We start from the raw sequence: 23,372 nt of genomic DNA, 5'->3' as shown, positions 1-23,372 counted from the left end.
TTGTCGCATTGCGATACAGTTATTAGCAACACATTTTTTTGCCTCTCTGTACCTTGGTTCACCTAGACATGCAATCCATAATCCAGGACCTTGATCCAAACAGTGACTCCAGCCCGCCGCTCAACACTCAAAGGCTTCCCAACTATGATAAGCCACTATTCGTTCAGATTGAACATTTTCCGGACATTGATGTACGTATACCATATTCATCAACACAAATACGCTATCTCACTCTTGATCATAGCTTCTTACTCACGATTTTGGGGAGCTAAACATGACAAGGTCAGTTGTTATTGATTAAAATATGATCTTTTATTCACTATAAGTATGCGCATACAAGGCCCCCCTATAACTCTCATGAGCAGAGGGAGTTCTCTGTCTCTGCAGCGCACAGTCACTACCACTCTGAATCCAATATACCAGAGCGTCAACGCAGTCCGGACCGTGAAGGAATCCAGGTGTCTTTCCATGTTATTGCGCAACGGTCACAACAGGATTGGACTGAAGAAATTACTTGTGAGCTCAGACGCATCTCAGGCTCTAGTGGACATTCGGGGCAGCGCACCGGTCACAATCACTCTGGATCTGTTGCTAATCCAGTTGAACGGCGGGAAAGTGGTCCCCAGGAGCCTTTCAATCGTGGCCGCCGCGAAATGTCACTCCCCTTCACGCCAGCGCCATATCGAGCCGGCATTGAGGAGAAGACATCTGAAGTTCGACGGGTGATTGCTTACTACTTTCACTCGTCTGCCGTTTCCCCCCAGAACGTTCATCAAGTAGTCAGTATTATAACTGGCAGTACAGACGACTATGGAGCGTTGCTCTCCCAGCTCAATATCCTTGGTCCACCTACCAGGTATGAAGACATTGGCGAGGTCTATAACCGTCTACATTACATTGTATTTGGAGAAGAGAGAGACACGAATCCTCCGTAAGTTTTCTCATTTCATGTATATCAAAAAAATCAATTGATCATGTAAATCTATTGTATAGAAACTCTCTTTTGTACACCCCTGTCAGTGCTCACAACACCAGTCATAGATTTATTATTGACAATGACCCGGGATCTATTTCTGCACCGAATACCCCGAGAGCACAACAGCGCAGTCCTACATCAGTTAGAGAACCTGCTGCGCTTGCTGCCCCAATTGCCGTGTATCCACTAAATCCGCCTACTTCTCGATCAACTCCTAGTCCTCCCATCCAGTCACGGATCGATGTTGGAGTGGGAAGTTTGCCTGCACGTCCTGTGTCTCAGAATATCAGAGAATCTTCAGCCACTTCAGGATTGCGTACCGCGCCAATTCTTTCCCCCACTTCACAAAATCAACAGTCTACACCTCCCCATTCTTCGTTGGACCGGATGCTTTCCCACGCATCTAACTTGCCGCTCCCGCCTGTTTCTCCGGCGTCTGTATCCTTGGCAGCATCATCCTTTTCTGAGGGAACACCACGCCAGTCTGTTGCCCGTCATGCCACTCCACAGAGTCAAGTCAGTCCTCCACATTCTTTGGCACCCAATTCAAGTGCTTCCTTATCATCTGCTACTACCTCACTCTCAACTGCAACATCCACTAATAATACTTCGGCATATTTTACCGCGCTATCTGCCAAGGTGTTTCACACAGAGATGGAAGGTATAGACGGCCCAATCGACTTTACCTATACCATATCATGCTCGACAGGGCCTCTTGATAATCCACCCGTAGCAGCATTAGAAGAACCGCCTCAATCTGGCGACCTTCTCTTCAATTAGTTCCCACATGCCGCACAGTCACTCAGGCAAGCACAAGTGTGGATGTACGTCGACGGTGTTTCTCCTAATGAGCAAGGAGTTTGGGTAAACATTTCATCTAACTACGGATCATTTGCGGGACAACCAATCCCACACCCTAGGGTCCCGAGTCGTTGCCTAAGTGTCTATCCTGGGAAGGAGGGACGACCACGTTGGATAAAGGAGGAGACATGGAGTTCTAATCAGAAGAAATATTTGGCAGAAGCGGATAAGAAGAAACGATTAGATATAGGCCGTGCATCGCTGACTCCTGCGCCTTCTGCATCTCCATCTAGTGTTGCCAGAAGATCAAGTGACTGACTAATACACAGATTACTCCAAACTCGTAGTAGCGGGAACAATAGCAGTAGGAACATGCTTGATACATTACTTTTGTACTGTCGCTTCAATGTCACTTCTTTTATTTCATATTCCTTTTCCTCTCACCATGATAAGGCGTGGACGTGGCGGCCGGTCACGGCCTGTAATAGTAAACTGCAGATGCAAATCGCACTGCACAACGTTCAATGCCGCTACTGGACTCTATGAGGGAGATGGTATACTTCAGACACGTCCTACACGCGACAATCACATGAAAGACGATAGACTCCTGATAGCACTTTCTAATCACGCACCACAGCCAGTACATGTTCCTGACGGCAGCACAGATGGCTCACCGTTTCAAGAGGTCTTTGATGAAATAGATATCATAATGTCCCAGTCACTGTCTGATGCTCTGCGTCCGTTTGACTTTGTAAACAAACCAGAAGACAATGGCCAATTTGTTTGGCCCAATGACGACGAAATTCTACTTCCAAATCATGGGCTATACTCGTTGAAAAACAGCCTTGTCAACAGAACATACTTACTTGCTGCGCATCGTCTTCGAGAAATCTACAACTGGGCAACAAATCCATTCATCCAGCACTCTGATGACATTACACCTTTATTGGATTGTATTATGGAGAAAATGGGAGAACTTGTATGGATGAAAGAAGTTCAGTGGTCTCAGCAGCGAGGAAATAGCCGCGTAAATGGTCCATACGTCAATACAGGTATGAAATCCCTTGTTCAAAAAGAATTATATTGTGCTGATTATAATACTGGCTTATATTGCAGATATATATTTCACACCTCTGCCTTCATTGAATCCAAGACAGAGGGTTGCTGTCTATATTTCCCTCGTCATGGAAAATATGTTTTTTGTACCGCGGCGAGCATTACAAACTTTATTGGCAGGCGCTCGATCTCTATTACGCTCTAACAATGCATCCGAGACTGTTGTGGAAGAGATACCGGCGGATCCGCAGTCAGGAGCACATAGAGCACGCTTGAACCCTGAAACACGCCAATTTGTTGTTTGCCCAACCTGCCACAAACTATACCCATTCAAACCCGGTGATAGTCCTCTCAACGACAGTAATCCATTCATTTCAATTTGTATGCAGCGCCGCACCCCCGAGTCCAATGAGTGTAACATGCCTCTTTGGAAAGAAAAAACTACAAGCCGTGGGACCTCGTACCTAGTCCCAATTCGGAAGTACGTCCATCAGGATTTGAAGCATTGGGTCGGACGTCTACTCTCTAGAAAGGGGATGGAAGAACTTATCGACAAACAGAATGTGGATCTCAGCAGCACCTCCCCCACCTCACCCGTTAATGACATTTGGTCAGCAAGTATTGTTAAAAATCTAGAAGATGGTTCTGGAAACAAGTTCATTCCCGGTAATAATGGCGAGGGGAGGCTATTATTTAGCCTATCAGTCGATAGCTTCAACCCATTCCACAATAAAACCGCCAAACAAAGTATATCATCGACTGGTATTTGGATGGTTTTACTCAACCTCCCGGCACATCTTTGATATCTCCACGAAAACATGTATGTTGCAGGTGTTATCCCCGGCCCAGATAAACCATCGAAGGAAGACATATATCCGTACGTTGAACTGGTTATGGAAGATCTTTTGGATTTTTGGTACCAGGGTGTTCGATTTTCGCGGACTGAGAGTAGCCTATTCAGCCAACTTTACAAAGCTATGCTCATTTCTCTGATTTGTGACATGCTGGCTGCACGCCAGATGGCTGGCCTGGGCGCTACAACATCTCATTATTTCTGCACCTTTTGCGAAATTGATCTTGACGATATAGACATTACAGATCGAGCAGAATGGCCGTCCAAGGATTTGCAACATATTCAGCATGTTGCTAACCTTTGGAAGAATGCGGCCAGTGAAAAGGAGCAGCAAACTATTTTCGAATCATATGGCATATGGTGGTCGCCTCTTCATACGCTTCCATATTGGGATGTTATCTGTTTTACTGTCATTGATCCTATGCACGCGCTTGACCTCAATTTATTCCAAAATCATTGTCGCTCAGTCTTTCAAATTAACACAGGCGCTCAGGGTGGGGATGGTATTGGACCCTCACTTCCTCATGAGCGACATTTTACATCCAAAGATCACCTTCAGCATTTGCGACAGTGCCGGGAGCTCATCCGGTCTAACGACGATGACCTAATAACAAAGCTTCTTTTGCATCCGCGCCCTGTTCTGTATCAGATCTGCGTTGAAAATGACATCATTGGAGAAGGTCACCGGCGCATCATCGGGACAAAATGGATACTTGTTAATAACATATTGGCTTGGGTGAGTACTCATAACTATTGTATTTTGGACAATGTGGATTCTCATTACGGTTATATTTTTATACAGAGGAACAGTCCAAATTATGTAGATGTCAGCACTTCCCTAGTTTCTCTGGATGATGACCCATCCAACGATGAATTGGCTATATCACAAACTCCTATTCTTCCTTTGGATAGTGGCCTTGATCGTGCGCTTATCATTCGAATCTTACGACATCTCTTTGCTAGCGAAGATGTTGAGGCATCTCATTCTTGGGCATATGGCCAAGGGTCGGTTGCTGCATTTCTGTACATCTGTAATCTTGTGCACATATCCACCAGTGATGTCGATACAAGAAGGAAAACCGCAAAGCGGCGTTTATTTGACAAGATAATTGGAGAAGTAAGCATATATTTGATGCAGTTTCGTTTAACCTGTAAAATTAACACGCTCTTGCTATGCAGATAGAGCGAAATACGGGGGCGTCTCAAGAGCTGCAAATGTATATCCCCACTGTAGACGATTCTGCACGTCCTGTACTCGGAATCGATGTCATGGAAGAAATTTGGTCTGAGATGACACGTACTCAACTTCCAACATGGATTACCCCCGCACCTCCCGACTGGGGTACATTCAGACGGGGGAAACTTAGCGCTGACAACTGGCGAGTAATTTGCTCAATTCACTTGCCTATTACGCTTATTCGGCTCTGGGCGAATGGAACTGAGCGTAAACGGAGAATGCTTTCACATTTCATGGATCTCGTCTCTGCCGTTCGAATTGCAAATATGCGTGTTACATCTGAACTTCAAATCCAGGAATACAACCGTTATATGACTCGCTATGTGTCCAGGCTGAGGTCCCTTTATCCCGACCAAGCATTGAAACCAACACATCATGCCGCTCTTCATATAGGCGATATGTTGGGACTATTTGGTCCAAACCACTCTCATAGCGGCCCTCATTATGAGCGATATATTAATTTCTTCCATCGTGTAAATACCAATATGAAAGTTGGTACGTAGGGCCTCTACACATATTCTACCATCAAAGCTGATCAACACTTTTCTAGGCGAATTAGAATCTACTCTACTTTACACATCTGCCCGGAGTGCAAACATTCGGGCTGCGCTTTCTGACAATACTTCTTTGCGGAAATCAGTCATTGAACTTGTAAATGTCATGGACAATATCGACCAAGAGGACATTCAAGGATTTCGTTTGGCAACAATCCTTGATCCTGACTCGCCAACATATACCCAGCGAAGCAAGTCTGATGTCGCTCCATTAGGGCAAGCGTATCATACTCAGCTCTGCGAACTTTTGGGTAGAGCTACTCATACAATGCCAAGGGACGTAACATTTGTGAAAGAAATATCTCGCAAAGGAGTTTGCTACGGTGTTTCAGGAGCAACAACCTTCAAAAATAGTTCTATCACATTCCGATCTGACGATCCTCAGGACGCTGCTTCGTATGCCGGAATAACGACTCACATTTTTCACTATCGGTATCCCATATCCGAGAACCAATATGCCGACGGCCACTTTCTCATTCTGCGAGAACTTGTTCCGATTGATACAACCATATTTGACCCTTACAAAAGCTTTACCTTTGGAGGATATCTTTGTAGGGAAACGGCGCAGACCCGAGTGATTAAACTCTCACAAGTTATATCACACTGTGCATTGACAAATCTTGTCACTGATCCCTTTAGAGGTTTATTTCACGTACTACCATTGGACAGGGTAAGCTGTTATTACCGCTTCACTGTTTGTCTCTACTGAGCGATGTTTCAAAGCTAATGCTGGAGTTTGATTCAATGGGTCTCAGCAGCCACGCGGAGGAAGCGAGTGATCAGGCCGCCGACCAGTGAATGTGCGCCGGTCACCCCGAACGACTTTTTCCGGAGTAGATTACCTCCCGCAGTCGTTACACATTTTTTAGAGTACAAACTGCGCAAATACATTTCTTTTCTTTTTGCAGACGCCGCTGCTGATCACAGGGCGGGCGTCGTGCACCATCTACACAACATCGGGTGACCGTGCTTGAGAACATCTGAAAGCGTGATTAGTCATATTAATTATTATTTATGAGACGTACATGACATGTGGTCTGCGACCTGCCGGTGAAGAATGATGAAATATAATTGTTCTTTCGGCTTCGAATTCTTCTCAATTAATAAGCACAAAATACTGTACAATCACAACAGCAGCATATTTTTCAAAGGGAAAGCTAGATATACGCATGTGATTAAATAACTAAATACTTTACATATGGAATCGGACATGAAATCGACGAAGACGGGCCCGACTATATATGCCAAACCCCCCAGTGTTAGCACGTGTCCTGCTTCCCGAGTCCCGACTCTGTTCGAAGTTGCCACCGAGTCCAGAAAGCACAATTCGCTAAATCGTTTACGTTTCCCATGAGCAGATAATTTTCTATGCAGCTACTGTGTTCAACGCGCCCAATTTGCTCCAGCCTGCATATATTCCGCATACGTCATCACAACCCATTCGATCCACGGTTCCCGATTCGACCTCAAGGCCCCTTCAGTTAGCCTCCCCGTTTTCAGTATGTGCGTTCCCAATTATAACATCTTCTCCACTGTGATAGCTCTGGGAGGTATCCTATGCGGGATACAGGCAACAATTGCCCATACACATGACTCACCCACACCGTATCTCCCGCTTCATCCAACCGTTGATCGGGATTGCCCATTTTGAACCATACGTGGTCCCACTACTGAAGTGGGTTGGAGTGATGGAATAGGAATGGGACCCCGTGGGTAAGCGAGAGCGCTTCTGCGGACATGCTTCAGAGTAAGTGCGCATTCCTACCTCGCTTCGCGTTGTTTCGGCTCAAATCCAAGTTCAGAGTTATCTCTTAATCTCACGTTCGGTTTGGCACAACATCTGCATTGGAAGGGAAAGGAAAAGCATTGGAATTGGGTTCGGTGAGCGCTCATGGAAATGGGACTGTGCATATACTTAAAGACAGACTGTATGCGGGTTGGCTACAATGAGGTGCAGAGGAATCGAGAAGCTCAGTTGGGGCGGGTGGTATCAATGCATGTGAATCACATCCATCGTAAGTGCTTAAATTTGCTTTTTTAATTGTTCACATATCCCACACCTCCTCAATTCATCCACCCCCTCAATTCATCCCCGCTCAATTCGTCTACCCCCTCAGTTCATCCACCCCCTCAGTTCATCCACGCCCTCAGTTCATCCACGCCCTCAGTTCATCCACCGTCTCACTGTCATTTCAACGTACAAAGATTTCCTGGTTGGCATATACACATGGGCTGTCAGCCCTTACAATATAACATCTACCCACACATCATCGCCCTCGTCAAAGTAATAGAGTCCAGCGTCGTCGCCACATCACCATCTCTACCATACTGCATTCGCTTTCGATTCCACCTCCTGCCAGATTCCTGCAATGGACGACGGCAGACGTGGTGGGACTGTATGTTGGGAGTGCGTTGGGACCAATCATCGACGTCCATTACGCGTCCCTGGCGGGCGAGTGCGAGTGCGAGTGCGAGTGCGAGTGCGAGTGCTGGTGGCTGCTAATCGTATCATACCATAAACATGCGGACGGATATTCTAAACTGAGACGTCAAAACTCGCGTTTGAGCGTACGCGCAGTGTCAATGGGGCGCTGGGCGCGAGATAGGTGCGTCCGCGGTGCTGATTAACTCCCGCGCGCGGATGCACACGACGTACAGTCTCGTCATCATACCTCACATGTACACCTTCGTGTTCACTTATCGCCTGTCGCTGCTCTATTCGCACCGATATCTGCAATATCGAACTGCCCTTACGCTGTCCCGAGTTGATTCAACACACCATCATTCGCGCCGACGTTACTTACATTCAACTCTGCAATGGACGGTGGAGGCCACGTAGCTGGCTTGGGAGTGCGGTGTGACCAGTCAGCGACATCGTTTATACGTCAGTCGCGGGCATGCAGGCTTGTGGCTTGTGGCTGGCTTAGAGGTGTCGTCGCGAGCGGGATCACACGATAACACGCGGAAGGAGGTTCTGCAATACCCGCCTGCGAGCATACGCATGGCGCACTGGGTGTTAGACCGGTGCGTCCGTGGTACATATCGGATGCATCCTCATCACAACTCTCACACGCTGTTTGCTTTGCTCAGCTATACCGAGCGAGGGCTGGCTGCACGCCAGCTACTTAAATCGTTGCGGATCGATTCGACGCATCATTGTTCGCACATCCCTGAGAGAGAATTCATGCGCGGTCACCCTGAAATGCAGTTATTGTGCATTATTCGAAGCGCGTAGCTATGTATTAGGGCACACAGGTATCATAGATCAAGAGTTAAATATTTCATTTAAGCTTGGTGCCAACGTCAACAATGAAAAGTAAGAAGTACCAACTGGGAACTCTACAGCCTTCTGATCTTATTGGCTTTACTGTTATCATCAATGTACGTAGACCTCCCAGTTGGACGTTGGAGGGAGTGGAATGAGTTTTTCCGCGAAAATATCACCGGATTGGACCTCTCCCTTGACCACTTCGGAGACTACAAAAGATTTGGTGTGGCGGTTCAGAACGCTGAGCATACTTAGGAGCATACCTTTAATGTCGGCGACAGCATATATCTTGAGCACAGGGGTAAGGGCTAGCGCGAGAGTGTCCCCTTTCCTAATAGATATGGCGCGTCAATACACTGCGTCTTATCTGAGCTATGGACGGGGACGACATACGGGATCTCCTTCCATGTAAAGATAGGCTCAATCTGCGTCCCAGTCTTGTCAAATATGCCGTTAATGTGATACGTACCGATGTTGAGTTTCATTCCGCAGATCAGAGCTGATTTCTCCGTCGGTCCCGATATTGGCCTGTTGTTGAGAAGCAATAAACTTACAAATTACAATGTCAAGATGTTCAGATCACAGTTACATATTTATATTTATCGCCTACCTCAAGTAGCTTGACACACGTTCGGAGTACAACAACGCCGGTAACAAATTAATGGCCTGCCAACAGTTGTGCCTTGTGTCTCCATTGTCCTTTTATGTCAAAAGAGCATTTTCTATACAATCTCGTACCTTGCAGGTTGTGAACCTCCGTGGCTTCTGTCATCCCAATCGGGATGCTAAAGCGGTTCCGTGAGCCATTACTCATCATTTCGTACACTCTGGTGACCTTCGCTGATGCATGTCTCTTTTGTAGGGTTGGGAAGACCTTGGCTCTCCAACTCACCCCCGTATTGAGAATTTATGCAGTCAGTGACTATCAATGTAAGCACGACAATCAATACATTTATATGATTGCACACGTTCTGACTGAATTCATGGGGATTACACAGCCAGCGAGATCCTCACGGGAGAAGTGAACTCCGACGAGCTGTTTAGACAAGATACCCCAGCAGCTTCGAGCTGAAGATCGTGCACGCCCAGTAGTCACAAATATCCGGTGGACGTTGACGCGAGTCTCGTCGTTAAACATTTCCCTAACATTACGTCAATAGTATTCTTTGATTCAGTGATGTGCCGGGTACGTACCCGGGTACACGGATTGCACGCTATACACTTTTATCCCATACCCGGTAGGAACAAATGAGTGGATACAGTTATCATTCGACCGTGAGAGACTTCTTCAACCAATATTGCCTCAAGTAAAGATATTCGAACGTGGTAAGCCATTTTCATATGAATTAAACTTGCCTAGATTGCGATTGAAAACAGTATACAGTGCATTGAATAAATTTCTTATTCGCCTTGGCTTGTAGTGTGCACTTTGTGAGCGCTTTTTGGCCTTGATATCCTCTTTCTCAGATCTCTGACTTCAAATGTGCTTAATGAATAAGCTGATATTTTAAAGTGGTTTTCAAAAGATGTGTTACATAATTTTACGGCAGACCTGCAGAACTGATGGAATCACAAAATGTTGAATATTTCAAACTCAGTCCAAAACAAGCGAAGACGAGAACCTTGTTCCGAAAAGGTTCAGTAAAGGATACGCGGTGTCACAGGTTGGTATAGTATATCGAATATAATAAACAAGGCATGACGGCAGACATCTTTGGAATATCACACGTCCCAACAGTCAACTCTAACAACAAGTCACACTCGTAGTATCGAAGATTGACCATCATCGGAGCCTCCTCGTAGTATCTCGTGTTGCGAGGTTTGCTATTATCTGTTGAACTTGAAGTTATACTCACCATATTTTGGTTGGCCCAGGGGAGTACTCAGCGTCTTCAGTGTTGTTTTGCTAACCTGTGTATTTTAGGTCATTGACATAGGCCTTTCTATCTCTGAAATGTATGAAATGGACACGGACCACATAAGAACACAGGGTTCAACGTAACGTTACCAGGAAGCCCCTAGAGGGCGCCCAATTTACAACACCTTCACAAACTATTCTTGACTACACACAATATAGTTGTCTCAGAACCTGTCATACCTCATAATCGTTGCTGCGCAGAATCGGGTCGAGTCCGTCGCACAACAACGCCATGATATCCATGCTGGTCTTATAAAAAGGCTTGAGTCTGAGCATCATGGATACTACTGTCTCGTTTAACCCTACCTTCTACAACTGCGTGCCACCATTATTTTACTGAAAGAAATGGACCCAGTCAGCATCGGCTACGGTGTGCTGTCAACTTCCTTCAAGGAGATTATGGCTCTACATCAATCATACGTTGCTGTGTGTCTTCTATCATCTGCACATTATCACTTCACAGCTCATTTCTTATTGTTATATTAACGCACAGGCTAGGGGAAATCGTGAAGACTTAGAGAGGCTCGCGAAATTAATTGAAGACTCAGTAAATGAAATGAAAGCGGTTCTGCCCAGCGAAGAAGTAGCCCAAGGTGCTACACTGTTTCATTTGATAGAGTAATGCAATGGTTACTTCCAGATTCGGCAGTCTCACTGACGCAAAAACTCTAAGAAACCTAGATGCTTCGCGTATCAACTGTCTTGAGCTGGTACCCTCTGAAGATTCGTCGAATAGGTTTGAGAGGATTCGGAACAGGATTCGGACTTGGATGCGTGGCAAAGAGTTGAACCGACGACTGAACCAGATTCGACATGAGATGGAAAGCTATCATGACGTCTTTCAGGTATTTTCGTATTCAGTTTGAGAGAGCTGTTTGTGCTGATGCCCCTTACGACTTTTGATACAAACAGACTTCTTCTCTTGCGAGAACCGAGAGAATGGTTGAGGCAGTAGCTCGCAAATTAAACATCAGCGACGTTGTCGATACCTCAGTAGTTAGCACTGAGCTGACTACCACGGCCGACAACATAGGCTCGGAGATAACAGTGTCAACTCAGATATCTACACAGTCTCATACGCTCAGCCCAGATGATATCTCCTATGTTTTCCTTCTCGATCAACTCAACAACATCAATACATATTTGAACCAAATGTTCTCTGGCCAAGGATTGTCATTTTCACTCGATGCATTCCCGCCATCACAGCTATTACATCTACCACCAACCTCTAACACGGTGTTTTGCAACATGTTTGACAGGAAACTTATCGAGAGACAAGTTATTGCATTAGCACTTGATGTGCAGGCAAGCTTGTCTGGACATCGTAAACCTGCATCATTCCAGTCTAGCTCTCAGAATATCGCCAATCTCTGCTATGGGTTATGTCGACTCGGACTTTACTCACAGGCCATCACTATTGCAGTCTGGGCAGTCAATTTGTGTAGAGCGTGGGCGGAAACAGATTCAACCATATACCACCGCTACCTTCCAGCGAGTTTACGACTTCTATCCGAGATTTACCTCTATTCTGGGAGTGATAATCTCAGCAACGCAGAAGATACCATCAATGACGCCATATTCATCGGTAGGAAGTTACTGACTGGTGACCCATCTAACGACGCGGAAGTGAATGCATTGCTTGGGACATTGCTTCTACAACTGTCCTGCATCATGCTTGCAAAGGATAAACTCGAGGCATCATCGAACTTTGCCAACGATACCATTACTGTCTACGAGAACATCGTTACCAAGGACCAGGATGTGTCCGAAGGTAACGTTTCCTCCCCAATTACGGAAACAACGGCGCTCAGCCTGCGTTCTCGTGAAGACGGTGCTTTATGTCGCTACGTCCATGCTATGATCCATTCAAGTATGTTTTTCTGGAGCACCCACCAATTCGAGCGGGTATTCAAGACTGCTGTCAAGGCCCTGGACATGCTACTCCAGGGAAGCCAGCATACGCTATGCGATCAATGCAACGGCACACATCAAATCTCCGTCTTTCTCTCTCAACTTTGCAGCGACGAAGTCATGTCTCTCAATCTCCTGGACGAGTATAAATATCTAGAGTATGCACAGAACTGTGTGAAAGAACTCAGGGTATTTCATAAGCAAAGCGAAGACAGGGATTTTCGGGGCGAACTGTGTACTGCCCTCAAGATAGAGGCGCAATTCTTGAAAAATCTCAAACAATACGACGCCGCCATATCCGACTGGAAAGAGATATCTACTCTAGCTTATGCAGATACCTTTGAGGATCATGTGTTTCGCTCGGAGGCACTTTTCTCACTGGTCACGACGTTGAGCAGCCTCGCAAGATATGAAGAAGCTGCAACATATGGGACTCAGCTAGCATCACTCCTCCGAGACACGTCGAGAGGACCTTCTGGCCTGGTGGCAGAGCAGTATTTCGACAATGGAATGAATTATTTCCAAGCTGGAATGTACCCCGAGGCAAGTAGAGAGCTTCAAGAGTGCCTCCTGCAACTCCGTATGTTGGTTTCCACCACGGACGAGAATGTATATCACACCCCAATCACTGTCGGAGTGGTTCTCAACCGACTTGTTCACATCCAATTCCATAACAAGGAATACGCCAAAGCATTCCAATACGGGGGAGAAGCGCTCAGGTTCTTTTCAGTAACTATGAAATCCAAGCCAACTCAGGCTTCTCACTACGTCGATTGCTTGACATTGAACTTCAAACTGACAGTGGTCGTTGATCTGGAACAAAGCATTCGCCTAGAACGGACCCAGACCTGTCTGGAACACGCTCAGAGGTTGGCGGAGCAGTACCCAGACAAATACTCTATGGTGTACATCGACAGCATCAACCATCATACAAAGGTCCTTATGTCGTTGGATCGCTTAGAGGATGCATTAACATCCATTCAGCATGGTCTTTCTTGGTTCAATCGTCATCCAGCTGAGGCCCCAGATGAGGTTGTATGTTACATCAAAACCCTCACTTCGTATTCCAATGTGCTCCATGTGATGAGTGCTCCAGGACGTAAAGATATCCCGACGCCATTGGACGCTCTTGACAAGGCCATTGAAATCGGAAGCTGTCATCCAACAAACGATGACATATATGAAGAGCTCATAATGGCCATGAACCAACGAGTTGTTATCCTCGGTGATCTCGGTCGATACGCGGAAGCCTCCATAGCGAGCAAGAAATACGAGACTTTTGCTCGCATGCACTTTGAAGAGCACCATCACGAGTACATATCCTGTCTTCAGCATTGTGCTTTGGCATCCAGAAACACGGGTGACTACGATGCTGCACTAGGTTATATATCAGAAGCCCTGCAATTATCACTCTCATGTGGAGACGGATGCGGAAATTCTGAAAGAGGCGATATTTATCTCTTTCTATCTCATGTTCTCGGCGACGTGGGTAATGATATCGAGGCGGCTCAAACTTCAGAAAGACTATTAAAGTCGATTCAATCTCTCGAAGACTCAGAAGAGGCATATCATCAACCAAGGTATATCAATGCCTTGGAAGTCCATGCTATGCACAAAGCTTCCAAGGGCCTTGTTTCAGACGCGTTGGAAGCAATCCAAAAGGTGCGGGTATACTATGAGGCAAGGACGGCAAAGAGACGCAGCTCATTCCCGTCGCTTGCACGTGCACTCTATCTGGAGAGCACATTCAACTGCGCTCTGGGGAAACACGAGGAAGGGATCTCTCTCAATGCCAAATTCAAGGAACTGGAACTCATTGTCAGCCGTGAGCAACCCGAAATCGCTAAACGAGCACGCCGATATGTGGACAAATATCTGACATTTCCTTCCACGATTTCAATGCTAAGCAAACTTAACATCACCTGTAATCATCACTCATTATAGGATACCCTTTAATTCGCAGGTAAACAAGACGATAATATAACATGTTTTCTTTATTCTATGTATCCGTAAATAACTAGAACGCAATTTAACGATATTGGTTTAAGTTTCAATTGCATTAATGAACATCTCATTGATGATACCCAATAGCATCACGATTTACATGAGCCGATTTGCTCTCTTGAATATTAACTTCCGCTGAATCCCTATAGGATCGAGTTGATGTACCACTCATGGCAAAGTAAATTGTTGATCGAGATCTTCAAGCGCATTGACTGTGAATGGGGGGAATGAAGGGGTATCTCTGACAATGAGCCGCTATTGCCATTACCACCTAGATCATCCGGGAAGGTACAGAAAAACGGCAAAGAGGGAAATGGATATGCGGGATGGGGAACTGGTGCAGCTGCCCATGGCCCCGCCAATGTGTTCAAGGGGATGTCATATTAGCATACATCGGAGCCGAAGAGGCATGAAGGAAGGGACATGTAGTGAGAGTCGAGTATAACCGCAGATATAAACCATATGATTATCCACTATACCTGGGAATGCCTGATCCGTGTAGTACACAACGCACGACGCACAAAGGCTGGGGCGTATATGCGGTCTAGCAGTCAAACCCAAATTCGACTAAGCGAGACACGCGACGTAATCAACAGGGAGATGCAGGATGAAAGGTATTTTGGAACAAACGTATTGGAACCCTGGGACAAGCATGATAACAGGCGGAGATTGATTGAGTGAGGGGAGTAACGGGAGGATTATCAAGAAGCTGGCGAGGTATACAGAGCGGAGAGGCGGTATAAGGTGGTAAAATATGAGATCCACGCATAGTAGACGCGTCGTCTCACTTAAAGGAAGGTGCGCAAAGCAATGACCCAAGCCAGCCACTCGATATGGTTGGCGATGCATTGTGCACATTGTAGCAGTTCGAAGCACAGAACGAAATCGAACGCCTGGGACACTTGATATCGAGCCGGTGACATCAATTACCCCATACAGTGTACAATTTTGCCTTCTCGCGAGCGTTGGCTAAGATACGACGGCGCGATGGGTTATCAGGATTGGGGTTATGTTAGGGGCTCGAAAAGCTATTTCATCGTGCGGGGAGCATATGAACCACAAGCACAGAAACACGCGAGGGTGTCGGAAATGTAAATGCGGGTGCTGCATCGGGTATTGAAACAGTTGGAAGCAGTAACTGGACGCACCTAAGTGTCACTATTCCCGCCGACGGACTCATCAACATCAAAACCTTGCGTACTGACGCCCACGAGCGGACGTGCTGTCAACGTTGTTGAACACCATCACCTACCATGTCCTCCCCTTCTAATTGCAACCTCCAATGCCACTCTAATGCGATCCAAACCCGAATGGTCACAATATAATCGACATAGAAAGCGTTCGAAAGAGTCTATAACCCAACGCCGGCATCGCCACTTCTCTCGAGGGAATGGCAAATACGGGTTGCAGGCAGAAAATGTGAAATTCTAAGCGAGAGACAGACCTTGGACTCGCTGAAAAATGAAGCTGTTGTCACGAAGGCAAGATGGGTGTTATGGGTGATCAATACACACCTTTAACAATGGAAGATCCTCCGGGTCCCCTGAGTCTGAGACGCAGTCGCGCAGCGCATACACTTTCCAGTTCAACTGTTATGTGTGCAGCACGTCCACCCCGCGAGCTCGGCCGTCTCCAATACCATCCTCATCCGCTTTGCGCTTTCCTCCGTACTCATTTCTGTGACATCGCGTTAAATTAAAGGTATTTTTGATTCAAGAGGTGGTATAAGATCCTTTGAGAGTGTGTATATGCTCGCTAGAAAAGTCGATGGGTGGTGAGTATATGCGTACAGGATGGACGAAGTGAAAAACCTGAATCAAAGGACAAAAAAATGGGCTCGATACTGATAGCGGTGACGGATACGGATACGGATTCTGAGTTTGAAAAAAATCACGGAAAATATTATGTAATTATGAAGTCATCCCCGTGCATCCGTTCTCGAGAACCCAACGAGAACGACAACTCCAGCTATAAATCTCTTTGTACTGCCTTCGATAACCGGCTTCGTTTATTTATGAACACGGAATTATTTCCTGTGAACAACGAACGCGAACAAGATCACATTCCGGCTGCACAGAATGGAATGCAGAGCCAGTTTGGGGCACCTTTGAGGCTCGGAGGCAATGCTGACGCAAGGTGAGCCAGAAGGCCTTGTTTGCTTGTTTGAACCGTGACTAAAGTGCACTGGCAGTGCTAGGAACTTGGCTGGGAGGCCTACCTATACGAGAAACTTGCACAACATCACTATCAATGGTATGCGAACTAGTTCATCAGAATCTGCTTTCTAGGGTACTCACACTCACGGTTGTCACTTCCCACACAGATAATCTTGCCGATGCCCCAAATGCAGCTCTTGGGACACCTTCGTCGTCGGTGACGGCCCCTCTTGCAACGTGTGCGCACACCGTTGCCGTCGATTCCCCACGTCCACGACGCGGTCGACCTCCTGGATCCGGGTACAAACAAAAGCGAGCGGCTGCACTAGCGTTAGAGGGAGTAGCGCCGCCTGCAAAACGTCCACGAGGAAGGCCAAAAAAACAGAAGTTGGCATCTCCTGCAGTGTCGATCGAATTCAGGACATCGGTGCGTGGTTTTTTGTTTTGTGATATCTTTCTTCTCATTATTTTCTAGACAAATCCTGGTACTAGCAGGATAACACCTCCAGCTTTGCTTGCCCCACCTTATTCCTTTGTTCCACCATCCCGCAGTTCAAATCATAGTCCCAGACCCAGTGTACCGCCTCAACTGCACAGCGGCCAGTTGGTTGCATCCAATCCCTGCACCACACGTCCGCCACCATCTACCCACACAACGCCTCCACATGATACAATTATTGGTAGTGAAGATCCACAGCGCGAAATTGTGCCGCTGGATGATGACGATGCATCTGGAGATGGTGTTGGTGTCGAAGATGATTTGGATGACGATGAAGATTGCCCTTCACCTTTGTCTTCTGGAGCTCCCATGGTAAAGCCGTTACCCGAGTGGCTGATGGAGCAATTTCGACAACATCTCAAAGAGTCGCGGCAACGCGACGCAAATGGTCTGCCTCCATTATATGCCAATCAACACACATTTTGGTTTCCGACAAAATCGGTTTATTTCATTCTTCGAAACTCGTCGCACCCATCACCTCCCGATTGCTATGACTCTCGATTTATGCTCTGGGATCCCCTTCCTCTTTGCAACGACGGTATCTCTTGCCCCAAGTGCGGAAGACGCTTGCAACGGCATTCTGAAATTCCACGTCCTCGTCGATGTGTTGATATGGACTCAACATTCTATATTATCGGATATCGTTACCGTTGCCCCACATGTATTTATTCAAAACCTGGAACACGTACAGTCACATTTCGAAGTTGGGATCCCGAGATCCTTAAAATGCTTCCTTCATCACTGGCTGCTGAGTTTCCAGCAAGAATAAGTTATCGTAGTGCCATATCCAAGACAGCGTTTAATTGGTTGAGAACCTGTATTCAGAATGGTATGGGAACAAAGCAATTTTCCGACGGTTTGCGTACACAGCATCTGCTTCGACATGACCTGCTCAATCTGCAGTATCTGACACACCTTTGCGAACGAAGAAACACATTGGATGGCACCTGGAATAACAGAAAATTTGAATCCTTTCTGCCCTTCAATGACACAAGCCCAAGAGGACGTCATGGATATATTCCTAGTGCCCAATGGATTCGAGATATGTATGACTCGTTTATTGAAAAGCACGGCCACGATTTCAACCAGCACACGGCGATGTTGACGGGTGAGATATGTGCTATTGACCATAGCCACAAAGTCAGTATATTTTCTTCAATTCTCTGATTAATTGCTAATTGGAAGCAATATAGATTACAAAACACTTAGCCCGTGTCGAAGGTGAACAGGTTTTCACTGGCCTTCTTACGGTAACCAATGAAAAAGGCGAAATAAGGACGTGCAATCTTGTTGCAACCAAAGCGCAATCACAATCTGAATTGCCTTTGAAAGCCATGGCAAAGTCTCTTGATCTTTACGGTCACTCCCAGCCTCAACTTTTCTTCACCGATAATATCACCGATAAGGCATTCTTGGAGCGGTGCTTCCCTTCTCTTCGAGCCGGTGTAGTGCCAGTTGAAAAGTATGCAGATTTGGAGCCCTTTGAACTTCCTCCGCAGGTCAAGCTTCTTCCCAAGGATTCACCACACTCAATCAATGATGCTGCACGATCTATTCTCGATGATGTTCCCCAGGATCAGGGATATATTGCTGTTGGTTTTGATTCTGAATGGAATGTAGAGCTTTCGTCTCGTGGTCACGTGACCCATCGTGGCAAGACAGCGATTATACAAATTGCTTATCAGGATTGCATATATGTGCTTCAGGTGGGTTTTTGTTGATGAATATTATAGTATAGTGACCTGACCTGCTTTTACAAATTAGATTAGTGAAATGCTTGCAAAGGGGGACCTGCCACATCAACTAAAGCTGTTACTCGCTCATCCACGAATTTTGAAAGTGGGTCGGATGATCAAATCTGACCTCTCTTATCTCCAAAAAGCCTCTAACTCGTCGTATGACTTTGTCGGGGGAGTTGATCTTGGAAAACTTGCCAAAGATCGCCTTTTAATATCAAATATTTCAAAAACAAGTCTGGCAGATCTGTGTGCACGGATTTTGCATAAACGTCTCGACAAAAATGTACCAGAACGAATCAGTAACTTGTGGGAGAATATTGTTTTGTCCCCCGAGCAGTTAAGCTATGCTGCAAAAGATGCATACGCTTCGCTCTGCCTCTACAAAGAAATGCAAAACATCAAAGTGCCATCTCTACTCCCATCATTGGTGGAACCTTGCATGCCGGTCATTCTCTTCAGCAACGATAACACTACAATCATTGCAGAAGGTCAAATATCACGTCACGCCCGAAGCCAAACATATGATGGAATCAAAGTTTCTGCACGGAGAACAGTTATTGATGTTCTCAAAGTTCTTGTTCCGGGTGCGATTATTCCACAGCATCGTCGGCAAACTCTGAAATCGTTTGGCCAAACACCGTTTTCGATAGTCTGCTTACAGAGCCATCTTCGACTTTATGATCCTGCCGCCTCATCAACAAGGACAATCAAATTTTGTGAATCTGCCAGCTCCGAGCCTGAAACCGAAACCCCCTATGAATCTGCAAGCATTTTTCAGGATGCTGATTCCGAATGTGACTTTGCTGCACCCAATGATTCAGAGCCTTCTTGCTCGGTTGGGGATCTCTTATCTGATGACCTCTCTGAAGGATGTTCTACTGATTCTGTGCAAGGCTTTGAGGTTGATCCTGAAAGTGTGTTATTCTGCAAGGAGTACTTGGGAAAAGATCCAGATCAGTGGGATTATACACTGCACAGTCGTGTCATCAAGGACGTGTGGCATGTTTTCCACATGTTCTACATTCCCGCCACTCATGGGCTCCGAAAGCAGTTTACTCGTGATCTGCGCGATGCAATCTTTATTCCTGATAAAGATGACAAGGATCGTATTGACGCAATTGGTGCAACGTGGTCTCCACCTCAAACATATGAGCAGCTACGAAATTCACGCTCAGAATGGGTACGTCAACGATGCAAGCACCATATTCCATCACCACATATTGTCTATGAATATCTTGCCAAAGTCTTTCGCACATATGGTCCCTTGAGGGATCCCAAAACCAAAAAGCCCCTGTTTTCAGTGGAAGGCTGGAAAACTGCCAAATGTATTCTTGAACTTGCTATAGGAGGATATTTATCTGATCCTCCTGGAATTCCTTTGTATACACGAATTGGGACCGACAAATCAACAGGCCTTCCCATATACAGATGTGCCCGTGGTACAAATACAACTGAAGGCGGTGTTCATACCCATATACGGTCCCGCTTGCCAAAGTTTGGCACGTCTTTCCGACATATGCAGGCTTGTCTTAAGGACTTTGTTCTTCGGCACAATCTCCAGGTAAGTAAATTTACTATTTCAATCAAATTTCAACAATTACTAACTAAACATGACTTTAGACGGGTACATACAACTCTACTGGCCAACCATATCGAAGTCATTTCTCGATATGGATCATAAACAAACTCCAGGAACTTACAATTTCACTCGACAATATACTCATCAACCCAGTCCAAATTGATGGCTGGGTCAATGGCAACCTCTATTCGCCAACGACTGAAGTTCTTGGGATTCTGCCTATTCCAGAAAGCATTCGAACGGCCACAGGCATGCTTCCATATAATTCAAATACTGTTATTCCTAATCAGCCACAAATGCATCAGTATCTTGCCAATATTCAGGGCACTCGAAAGCCTGTGCTACCTGTTCATACAGCAACGGAAAAGAAGCTCTTCCATGATCTGATCAAAAGTCACGCTGCCTTTAGTCCGGTGTCTGGAGAGCCACAATGGCGAGATGCAGTTCCAGTATGGAATGCAAAGGCTGACATAACAAATGATGTCTCTTACAAGGTATGTTGTTTTGGTCTTTTTGTTTGTGAGTAACATCTTAGTCCAAATATTCATTTTTTTTAGCTTGTTGAGCAATTGAGCGCATATTATAATAAATGGAAAACACTTTCACACATCCACGAAACTCTGTCTCTTACTGCAGATATCCGTGGACCACTCTCAATCATCATTCACGACCCATCACGTTCACGAAAAGCACCTGTTGTACCTTTCAAACCGTGCCCACAACCTCTCACTGCTTGCGAAGGCTTGCTAGAAACCAATGATAATGGAAATCGCATGTTGGCACCGTTGCCCATTACAACAAATGCCATGCATGTTGACTCGGATTTACCAAGTCAACAGCTTTCTCGCGATGACATGGCAAGCCGGGACATTGAATTTTGGCGCGAAACAGATGTTATTTCAGCTCCTCAACAACTCGAACATCAGCAAATGTGCCCTACCTCGCCTAGAAGCCATCAATTACAGAACAAAATCATTATGGAGAAGCTTGCGCGTCAACGAGTGGTTGAATCACTCCAGAAAACAAAGCCAATCAAAAAGCCACGAAAACGGCGGACGTGCCGCAAATGTGGCCAAAGAGACTGCTCCGGAAGCAGCAACGTTAACCTGTGTCGCAACCGCTGTCAAGATTGCGGCCAATACAATAGCTGCAAAGGCAGAAATACAAAGAGACCCACGAAGAAGTGTTATGAGGGATGGAATTAATGGACTACTAGCATACTTACATACTACCGTAACCTGCAATCTAATCGTGCTTTCCAACTTTAGCTTAGTCTGCGAATATAATCTACGCGAGTATCTGTGCCGAAAATACAAGAAAAAGGGTCTGAACCAATGCCATGCTAATTTGAGAGAGAACCAAACCAGTTAAGCGACAATCCAGCTCATAAAGGTATAAAAAAGGGTCCCCCGAACTAGCCATGCGAGCCTACTAATCATTATTGGACATCACAGGTACAGTGTTATCTAAACTGTCGCAAAGCTAAGCAATAATCCCTTCCTTTCTCCTCTCCCTTTTTCTTTTCTTTTTCTTTTTCCTTTTTTATTTTTCGCATCACTCCTATCAGTATCGGGCCAAAAAATGGGCGAGGAACCAAACATACACGTGGCGTGATTTGTTTGGATTTGCTTCCTTCCGGGGTGATGGGAAAACAAATGCGGTCTAGACTTTGGGCCACCGCTTGCGACGGCGAGTGCACAGATTGAACATGCAACTCTGTGAGCATAGATTCATAGTAGCTTTTGCTGGTGTATCTTTGAATCAATATTTGTGGATTTGATCTTGATATATAGGCTTTCGGGTCATCTTCTCTTTGATCAGGAATCCTTCTTTTAAATTCAAGCTTGTCCTTCGTGTGCACTTAATGCTTTTTTTCTCCATTTCAAAGGCCACAATATACACTACACATTTGCATCAGATATCATAGCTAAGGGATGATATTGAATGTTTTGCTGGTGGGATACTGTCTCCTTCAATCTCTTCGGTGGTCTGCACTGTCATTGATTAGATATATGCTATAATAGTCTCCTGGTGTTAAATTCATCACAAAACTACTGCCAGTCAGAGAGGGACGTACAAAGCGAGGATATGTTATCTTTCATACCCGCTGATGGACGGGCGTAGAATGGTAGCGCATAATTCATGTCGAACCGGGTTTAGTTAGGCAAACAATGTAATTGTTAGTTTTTTGTGCTCTAAAACTACCACGCTGACCTTCATCACCGCACCTCTTGACCCAGTGTTGATCTATTTTTCTATTCTTAGTGCTAAAATCTGACGATATGTGACCAATCTACTCAGATAACGAAGACTTTGTTTTTTCAGCCGATAAATTTACGACTAAACCTACAAACCATATCTGCAGCGTAAAAATACAACTTTACAACTTTCTCGCAGCACTTTGCATTTCATGAACGTTAGATAGAGCATAACATAGTCCATAAGCACAGCTTCCGAACAGAAGCGCGGGAAGCCTTGTGTTATCCAACATCCATACCAAGATATCCCAGACCTGCTTATTCGCTTGCGCCCAAGAACACCGTTTTATTGAACTTTATATTTGCGATAAAGCCTCGGGGTCACGGTTCTCCCTTAGAAAATCACTATTTTGCAGTCTTTGCTGTAACGATAAAACTTAATTCTGGTGTGAGCGGACTGAATGGTGGGATGAAACGTCAAATATTTTTGCTCTGAAGGGACACCGCCCGATAGGGCCTCATATTCAGGGTTTTCTTCATTGTGCTTCTACCAATGTTCACCGTCAAGCAATCAATATTTTTTTAGTAAAGTGAATGGAGGAGCAAACGGGCAACAAGAAATG

At 45.7% G+C, this 23,372-nt stretch overlaps 4 protein-coding genes across 4 annotated transcripts; 3 read left to right on the top strand and 1 right to left on the bottom strand.

Moving 5' to 3' along the window:
• Nucleotides 1–68: 68 nt before the first annotated feature.
• Nucleotides 69–1,756, top strand: JR316_0012733 (uncharacterized protein; the record flags this gene model as incomplete). The annotated part of the gene is made up of 4 exons (XM_047898352.1): nt 69–191; nt 245–282; nt 341–931; nt 994–1,756. 4 exons carry the CDS (start codon nt 69–71, stop codon nt 1,754–1,756), a joined length of 1,515 nt encoding a protein of 504 aa, XP_047743241.1.
• Nucleotides 1,757–8,853: 7,097 nt separating this feature from the next.
• Nucleotides 8,854–9,230, bottom strand: JR316_0012732 (uncharacterized protein; the record flags this gene model as incomplete). The annotated part of the gene is made up of 3 exons (XM_047898351.1): nt 8,854–8,954; nt 9,009–9,076; nt 9,139–9,230. The coding sequence occupies 3 exons, from the start codon at nt 9,228–9,230 to the stop codon at nt 8,854–8,856; spliced, it is 261 nt and encodes an 86-aa protein (XP_047743240.1).
• A 1,778-nt stretch (nt 9,231–11,008) lies between these two features.
• Nucleotides 11,009–14,518, top strand: JR316_0012731 (uncharacterized protein; the record flags this gene model as incomplete). Its single annotated transcript, XM_047898350.1, has 4 exons — nt 11,009–11,089; nt 11,157–11,281; nt 11,337–11,508; nt 11,576–14,518. 4 exons carry the CDS (start codon nt 11,009–11,011, stop codon nt 14,516–14,518), a joined length of 3,321 nt encoding a protein of 1,106 aa, XP_047743239.1.
• Nucleotides 14,519–16,490: 1,972 nt separating this feature from the next.
• Nucleotides 16,491–21,756, top strand: JR316_0012730 (Werner Syndrome-like exonuclease; the record flags this gene model as incomplete). Its single annotated transcript, XM_047898349.1, has 7 exons — nt 16,491–16,714; nt 16,867–17,161; nt 17,210–18,373; nt 18,427–18,939; nt 18,998–20,533; nt 20,593–21,045; nt 21,109–21,756. 7 exons carry the CDS (start codon nt 16,491–16,493, stop codon nt 21,754–21,756), a joined length of 4,833 nt encoding a protein of 1,610 aa, XP_047743238.1.
• Nucleotides 21,757–23,372: the final 1,616 nt, after the last annotated feature.

This window comes from Psilocybe cubensis, chromosome 12, assembly GCF_017499595.1.
Source record: "Psilocybe cubensis strain MGC-MH-2018 chromosome 12, whole genome shotgun sequence".
Taxonomy (NCBI): domain Eukaryota; kingdom Fungi; phylum Basidiomycota; class Agaricomycetes; order Agaricales; family Agrocybaceae; genus Psilocybe; species Psilocybe cubensis.
This window is presented reverse-complemented; position numbering and strand designations above follow the sequence as displayed.